This window comes from Poecilia formosa, unplaced genomic scaffold (assembly GCF_000485575.1).
Source record: "Poecilia formosa unplaced genomic scaffold, Poecilia_formosa-5.1.2 Scaffold469, whole genome shotgun sequence".
NCBI lineage: Eukaryota > Metazoa > Chordata > Actinopteri > Cyprinodontiformes > Poeciliidae > Poecilia > Poecilia formosa.
The window spans coordinates 99,054-107,955 of NW_006800408.1; the positions used below are offsets into that span (position 1 = coordinate 99,054).

General features: G+C 39.6%; 1 protein-coding gene across 4 annotated transcripts in view; it reads left to right on the forward strand.

Annotated features, from left to right (window-relative positions):
- prkx (protein kinase X-linked) overlaps positions 1 to 8,902 on the forward strand; it is a 44,258-nt gene that overhangs the window by 29,260 nt on the left and 6,096 nt on the right. For 3 of the 4 annotated variants that reach the window (XM_016664129.1, XM_016664128.1, XM_007578161.2), the window contains 3 exons: positions 1,200 to 1,319; positions 4,315 to 4,410; positions 7,008 to 7,065. In XM_016664129.1, the coding sequence (XP_016519615.1) occupies positions 1,200 to 1,319; positions 4,315 to 4,410; positions 7,008 to 7,065 (274 nt within the window). Of the gene's footprint in view, positions 1 to 1,199; positions 1,320 to 4,314; positions 4,411 to 7,007; positions 7,066 to 7,133; positions 7,294 to 8,902 lie in introns of those variants that run through there. The other variant, XM_016664130.1, reaches the window with a different exon arrangement.

The following is an 8,902-nucleotide window of genomic DNA, read 5'->3' on the forward strand; positions in this document are numbered from 1 at the left end:
AGTTTTATTATTATATATTATTTTTCCATGATGACAGGTGAATCTCTGCCTCACGTGCCTCCCCTGACCGCACGTCACTGATTTCCCCCATCTCTTATTGTTTTTACACAAATGAGGGTGGAGACCCCAAGATGATAGATCATTATGATTAGAGTGAAACTTATAAGCATTTTTATTTATTATTTTTACAATGAATTCCGAAACTCCCCAAAATCATCATCATTATCAGAAAATTTCTTCTAAGCATTTCAGTTCAGGGTTGTCACAATACATTTCTTTTATTGGTGGTAAATAAAAAAACTAAACTTACATTATGATTACAAATGTTATTTTTACTCTTTTCTACACTTTGTTCTGTGAGACTTTCAATACTCCAGTATATTCAAAAAATATAATGAAATGCAGCTAATGTGCAGTTCAATGATATAAATCACACTCTTTTTAAGTAAATAGTATCTTGAAGGAGCTAATTTTATGGGAATGTTTTTTAAGAATATTTGTCTGTGGTGCTATGAATTCTTTGCCATATAGTCACAGCCTACCTAAAAAAATAAGTGATACATTTAAATATTTAATCATAATTTTTATTGTTGATTATGTCCCTCAAGATATTGCAATACATTTCTAAGTCCATATTGCCCACTACTAGAGAGCAACTTTGAACAGCAATATTTGAGTCCTGTATCACATCTTCAGTTGGATTCCGGTCTGGACTTTTACTGGGCCGTTTTATACCACATGAATAATCTACATTTCAGGATGGTGTACCTTGGTAATTTTGTTTCACATGTAGCAGATAACATGACACCCCAAATTACCAGTGACTGTAGATCAGTGGTCCCCAAACTTTTTCCTGTGAGGGCCACATAACTTTTCCCTTCTGTGGTGGGGGGCCGGAGATTGTTGAGTGGGGGGGGGGAGCGTTTCTCGATTGATTTTTACCCAGAATGCACATGGGCAAAAACCATGAGTGAAACGGTCACTGGGACTGACTAGTATATATTCCATTGAGGGATTGTGACTTTAACATATTAATTTCTCATTTGTTAACATAAAGGCTCGTTTTGAAGTATAAGCTGCTTGGGGACCTCTGCTGTAGATACTTCACATTGGACTTTACAAAGTAGAAACCACGATAGTGTCAGTTTTTTACCTTGTAACATACTTTGTTGTGTTATTTTGTCTCTTCTGGCCCCCAGGACCTGGACTCTGTGTGGAACCCCTGAGTACTTGGCTCCTGAAGTGATCCAAAGCAAAGGCCACGGCCGGGCTGTGGACTGGTGGGCTCTGGGCATCCTCGTCTTTGAGATGCTGGCTGGGTAAGTGCTGGAATGTCCAGGGAAACAGTCTGAAGTGGGACAGAAGGGGGCGCTCTTGTGCCCCAGTGTACTGACGGCACAACAGTGCTGAATTAAAGTGATACTCGCTGCATTTCCATTGACCTTAAAATTGCACAAATTAGATTTTTGAATATAAATTTGTTTAATAGCAACACGCCAAAGTCAGAAAAAAAACAAGTTTTTTTCTAAAGAGTTTTTGCTCATGATGAGGAGGCTTTTAAGCTCTATCAAAACTGCACTGGAAACAGTTTTTTTAGCATCACACGAGTCATGTGATCAAGAACTGGATGTACTACTAGCAAAAAAGAAGAAAAAGACGACAGGAAGTAGTATACAGATAATGGTGCATCATATTTTTATTGACATTGTGTAAACAAACTTAACATGATTTTAACTGAATTTCTTATTTAATGGAAATAACACATTTGCAAAAACTGTTTTTTCGACATTAGTGGAATATGAAATGAGCTCTGTGCACTGGTGCACACAATTGGACACCAATGATTCAAAGCAACACAATAGTTCTGCTCTGCACTACTAAAGCTGTGCTGAAGGAGCAGAGGGATTATTCAATTAATCCTGAGGTTGTCTCAGTGTGTTCCTGCGTTCTGCCAACCTGCAACAAATGAATGTGTGAATGGTGATCATTGTAGCAGATGAAGAACAACGATGCTGATCCCCATTAGAAGGCACCGGGGTTCTTTCTAACCTTCCCAGTGAATAATAACACCTGAGCTCGTTGACATTCTCAGTGAACAGACTTGAAGGTTCAGATTGACTGAAACATTGATTAGAGTTTTGTTTCAGAACACACCAGGTGACTCATTAGTCTGGCTCCTAATTGATTTCAGCAGTGCAGGAGCAGGGGCCTGCCCTTCTCCACTCTGCTCTTTAATGGCCTTTCTGACTCATCTCAAACTCTTTTCATTTCTAACATAAGTGGAGAAATTCACTCAAATGAATATGAACTATCATACCACAAGCTTTAAAGATACGGTTACCAAACCACAAACAGCATGTCCATAAGCTGCAGGCGTTACCAGTATAGATGGCACAACTACTTAACCAGCTAACAACAACTTGTTTTACTTGTGTTGAGAGATACGGCAAGAAATCACCCAACGTTCATCTGAACCTGCCCTGACCAATACGTTGCCGGTCAGAAATAGTCAAAAACTGTTTCTTTTTTATGTCTTATTACTCTGACACCTTGTTACACTAGCAACACTCTTTATTGTAGAAGTTGCTGTTGAGTGAAGACTCAACATGATCCACTTTTTGCATCTATGATGAGTTTAAAATAAAACTAAGAAATGTAGGAGACAGTTTGTCTGCTGTTTGTTACAGCTCCAAAGGAAAGCGGTACATCTGCTGAAGGCTGAACGGAGCTCACTCAGTTTCATTTGCTCTATTCGTCTGATCTCTCCACCTCTGTCTGTACTGGAACATCCTAGGTTTGGAGTTAGTTGAATTAAGGAATTAAGTTTAGAGGGAAAATTCTCTGGGATATACTCATGAAGAAGATGTAATGCTAACTCTGCTATTCATGCTAACTGCTAATGCTAGATGCTGATGTCTTTTTAGAACACCAGTTCAGTAATCATCCTGACTTTATTTTTTAATTGGTAAACTGCTGCTTTAGAGAGACTTCTCTCTTCCAGGCAGTATGACATCACCTCTTCTTCCAAAATAAAGCTTTAATGATCAGTGGCAGCAAGAAGGCTGAAATCTGACATTAAACAAATGGCATGGCTAGCATAAATATGACTGCAATGTTCTAAATGTTGTTAGAACCAATTAGATCATGTTAATTAACATTTTTGTTTAACTTGGTGTGCAGCTGCACTGATGATGTCTTTTTATTGTAGCTCTAATACCATGTCACATAGAGCAACAGCCTTTGGCCAGAGGCCTCTTCAGATTCATCTCAGAATTACCATCCTCAACTTTTTGAAGACACTTGGATGATATCAGTCGCAACATTTCATTTTCCTCTGGAATAAGGCATTTTTGAATTAAATTTTAATTGAATTTCCACTGAGATATTTGTTGTCCCAGCTTTCCCTTTAAGCTAATTTATGGTACAAGACAGCTCTCAAAAAAGTTTTGATAAAAATGTTATCTTGTCCCATATCTAAGCTATGTTCATTTAACACACCCAGCATGACTTGAAAATATAAAACAGATTGTATGCAGGTTTTCTGACACATTAATAAGACTGAAGGACTGTTGTTGAAATTTTCCATCTTTTTCTATTTTTTTTTCTGTGGTACTTTGAAAACGTGTTAAAGCGTCAATTTAAGACATTGTTTTTTTTTTCTTTTCGTTTTTTAATTCTGTCACACTTTACTCAATTGTTCGCACTTTCACAGATTCCTGAGCAATTACAGCATCAGGAAAACACACACACCAACACTTAGACACACGCTCTCTCTCTCACGAGCGGAGTCCGCGGCTCGTAGCCAGATCCCAGATGCCCTCACGCCTGCGCCGCAGACTCTGGAGTTCTTTACGGGCAATGCAAGCACCGTGTGACAAGCTGTTGCGATTATGCGCCTGTCTGCTCCATGTGTAATGTGTTTAGAGGCTGGTGCCATTATGTAATTTGTGGGTAATGACTTGTCCAGACCGGAGCAGAGGGAAGCACAGGAGAGCTGGGAAAGCGTTGAGTGGAGTGCAGCAGCAGGAGGCGTGTGGGTGTTTGAAGCACACACACAGAAGACGGTCAGAAAAGCTGTGAACAAAGGCGGCTCAGCCTCCAGCTGAGATTTATCACTTCTTATCTCCAGCTCCACTCTAAATATTGACCTGTTCATGTGTCACACTAAAGCAGCACAGTGGGTAGGATCTTCTGTCTGCTCTGTTACCTGATCTTGCATCATGCTAATTTTTTGCAACCTGAGTTTGTACAATATGGCTGTGTGTGCGCAGCCTCCCAGAGTGTGCTTCAGTAACATTTTCTTCCTGTCCACAGGTATCCACCTTTCTTTGATGACAATCCATTTGGAATCTACCAGAAGATTCTGTCTGGAAAACTGGAATTCCCACGCCATCTGGATTTCTACGTCAAGTAAGCTCTAGTCACAGAGCCACTGAAATATTCGCTCCCCCCTGCAATCTGTTTACAGTATCAGTGAATGCTCAGAAAGCATGACTGTGTTCTGCTTTAAGATCTTCAAATAATGTCTTGAACATTTCAACACAACTTGTCTGTCTTGAGTTCTTCAGCCACACAGCAAACATATTCTTTTGATAACTAATGTAGTATTTCCTCATCTTTATTCCTCCTGTGAAGCTGTGCTGCCCTCCATGGAGAGCCAGCTCTCACTTTGAGAGTCTCTGATTTAAAACTTCATGTGCCTGGAAAAAACACAAATCACATCAAAGCGGCTTGGAGAAAAATACAATTTTCTGTTCAATGGAGGGGAAGTTTGTGTCTGGGACTTTTCAGGTTTCTCCAGACTTTTCAGGTATAATATCAGCGACATTTTTTTTTTACATTTAGGAATCGGCCACAGGGACTCATGTTTGTTACATTAAGGGACGTCGCAGCAAATGATCTGCTACCATTGCTGATGGTCTCAGTTCTAATCTGATCTACTTTAGTGACGTTCAGCAAAGAGTCGGAGCGAAGTGTTCCTTCAGGCACTGCTGAAACTCACCAACAGGTGGAGCTGTTCTCTATCTGTCCCTACTGAAGTCACCTCTGACCTCCCGTCATGTTTGAGTGTTTCTAATTGTCCCAGCGTCCCTTTGCACGTGCTCAGTAAGGACCCTACAGCTAAAGCAGAGCTTTGGGTGGAGCCCCTAATGACACACCTGACTTGTTCAGATATCCTGCCCTATCTCAAAGACACACACACACACACACACACACACACACACGCACACGGACTAATTTTGAGTTGCAGGAATGTACAAGATTACAGGACGGGGGTCTTGCTGTGAGTGTATGTGTTGTCTCTCTGTTACTGTGGAGTAGCCACACGCAGCTCCCCTGATAATTCAAGCAGCTCACAGCCGTCCCTAGTAAAGCCATCTATCTTACAGCCGGCAGAGGGATTTTTTATATTTCCAACATTTTTATCACATTTCCACAGTTCCACGTCACACACTCCCATCCATCAAGCATTAAGAGGCCTTCCAGAGGCTGCAGGCAGCACACTGCCTCTGCTGCAGCACAGCATAATCACAGAGACAGGAAAAAGCCAGCAGGACTGGGCATTAGTCAGGAAGTCAGCTTCTATTAGCAGCATTGTTATGAACTTGTGGACTCTGCATTGAGCCGAACCTTTAAGCTCCTCCAGCTCGTCATGTGTGTGTGCTGGAGTTTAGCTCAGGTCTCTGGATGGAGGAGCTGCACCTCAGTTTGTTGCATTGGTCAAATATGTAACATTCAGGTGTTTCATTACACAAGAACAGTTTATTTTAAAGAGTTCTAATTTTACAGACATTTCTTGTCTTTCTTTCTTTGATAGATTTCTTCTTTCTTTGTTTCTGTTTTTCTGTCTCTGTATTTCTTTCCATTTATTTTTTTCTGTCATTCTTTATTTCTGTCTCTTTGCGTTTCGTCTTTCTTTCCGTCTTTCCTGTGGTCTTAATTTCTGTCTCTTTCTTTTAATCTTTTTGTCTTTCTGCATCTATCTTTCTTACTCTCTTTCCACCTTTAGCTGTCTGTCTTTCTGTTGGAGTTAGGAGTCTGGATATATTATTTTCCTGCAGGATGTTTTGATTTCACCTTTGCAGTGCTGAGCCACCCTGGCAAGAAAAGCAGGAACATGAATGACCCTCGATAACCTTTCAAGCCACTCGCACAAGAGAGTGTCAGCTACTTAGCGTGAGAGCTCCAGGATTATATACATCAAACTGAGACTGAACCAGCACTAAGTGACGGAAGTAACAAAACATGTTTCATTTGGAGTTTGGCGCTGATCCTTTGTTTAGGCCGTCTCATCCCAAGCAGCAGTAAACTGAGCCGTGCTGGGAGAACTGCAACATTCTGCATCGTCTGCAAACTGGGACTTGGTGAATAACTCGCAGCAAACGCAACTCCAACGGTAAACTCCCAAATATCTGAGCGATATTACATGTCCCGTCTGCTCCCATGTTAGAAGCACTGTAAACAAAAGGAGCGATAAAAGGCATAAAATGAACTGCGTTTCTCATTTTCTTCTTTTTCTTTTAATGTCTCAACAATGTCCTGATGAATTTCAGCGAGAAACAAAACCACAAATATTTTTGGAATAGATGAAAATGTAACGCCTGTGTCAGGCATGTGAGACAAACACTCAGAAACAGCTGATGCGTCAACATCTGTTTTTATGAGCGTTCTGTAGCTCATCGGATGTGAGATACACACCTTCATCTTGAGCTCGCCGCTCAGCAGCAGCAATTACATTTCATTCCTAAACTTCATGCTTCTTTTTTTTGTGAGTTATTTTCATTTCGCCACCTTTTAATGCCTCCACAAGTCTTCATTGGAGTTTTTTTTTTATTTTGGAAGCAACCCTTCATCCTCTTTCACAGGCTGTCAAACTGCTTTAAAAAAGGACCCATTTGTCATTTTGATAGTGCAGCGAGGACATCAGGACAGTCTGAGAGGGAACCGTCCTTCAGAGACACACTCTGCACTGTAGATTCACTGACTTGTTTTTCTTCTCCCTCCAGAGACCTCATCAAGAAATTTCTGGTCATTGACCGAGCCAGACGGCTAGGCAACATGAAGGTGAGCTGGTTAGACTTCCCGTCTCCCCGAAACACATGGCAGCTTGCTATGTTTCATACCTTCGCTAGACGGCCTGACGTCAACAGTCTGAGGACCAGGACAGTACAGGAAGGGCTGCACCACATGGTTCCAATTACTCGCAAATGAGGGGAAGTGTACCAAAAAGACTGACTTGTGTTTTTGCAATTTTAAAAGGCTAGACGAGTGAATTAAATGCAAATGATGACATTTCATGAGAGAAACATCATTTAATTCATTCAAACGCTCAGGCCTGATGGCCAAAAATCAATTTTAGAGAACGTACAGTCAGTATGAAGAAGGAACTGCTGCTGCTCAGCAATCTGGGAAGGGTTGCAAGAACATAAGGATGGAAAGCATTACCCTCCTTTCAGATTTCTTATGTTTTTATTTTGTAATGCCTGTGTTCATCAAACACATTTTCATTTTAAGCAAAAATAACCCGCTTGAATACAAGAATAAGTTCTCAAATAATCAGTGCATTTATTATATGCAAAACAGTAAGTTAATTGTTCATAATTTAACTATGATTGAATTATTTATAATTTAATTTAAATTATTAACTGTTACAACTGAAGGGTAACATAGTTAACTTTATTTTGCTATAAAATTAATCCCAAAGGGAAGTTAAATTAAAGAAGTGAAAAGAGCAGATGACAGACAAGTTGAGTCTAGAAAGGGTTACAGTTATTCCTAAGGCTTTGGGACTCCAGTTTTTCCCAGTGGGTCCATATTGGACCTTAACTTTGAAATAATTGAGAAAAAAAATAACTGAAAGAGTCTGTGGATGTTGGGGTTTTCTTTAATAACAGAATTATATTTAGGTCAGTGTTTATGTACATGAAAAATAAAGCCAAAATCAAAGGTATACACAGACGTCCAGATGCCTGAAGTCATCCTTACAGACAATTAGCTGTAGAAATTGTCTGATTTCAGTCTATTTCTGCTGCATTCATTCAAACTCTGGCAAAATGGACGTGTGTAGATTTCCATTCCAGATGGATATGTAGAGTATTTTAATGAAAGTTAGTGAGAGGAGCTGCTCTTAAAAAACAAATGGTTGACTGAAGCCACATCTTAACTCCACATAATCCCAGACAGCAAGATATTGATTTGAGAGTTCTAGGATGCCTCTGGAGAAGAGTCGCAGCACTCATTAACACCGCTCACTTATTGATGCATAGAAGCTCAACAATGCTGCCAGACTTTTACAATCTGGTTTGCTTTGTTATTAAATTGTTGCTTTAGTAAACAGAAGATTAAACAGTTCACTAAATTTCTCAGTTCAGTTGTCATATTGTCATATTTTAAATCACGATATATAGTTAATGTCATTATTTCTATCCAATGAATTAAAAAATCAATTACTAATACTGGTTGACTTTGCAACGTGTGAGTTTATAAGTTTGTGTTAATTACATACATTTGTAGTTATCCAAACTTTGCACCTGTAACACATCAAATCTCTGCAGAATGCCCAGGTCAAATAGTTTTGGAAGTAATTTCCTTATATTTCCATCCACTGTATAAAAATGACACCACTTTTTTTCCAACATTAAATCATCTTTTTCCCATGATGTCATAAGGAATCGGTGGGTTTGAGGTGTTGCCTTAAATTACACACTCAAGTGTGCCCCTATTAACTCCAATGATGTAAAGTAACCTGTCACCTATGTCATAAAATAATGACATAATCATATGGGATTTCCTATATTGTTTAGATGTACAGTATTGTAAGCCTCTGATCTTTAAAAATGAAAGGAAAAAAATCTGGCATTTAGCAAACAGAAATAATCTTGTTAATCCTAACTGACCTAAA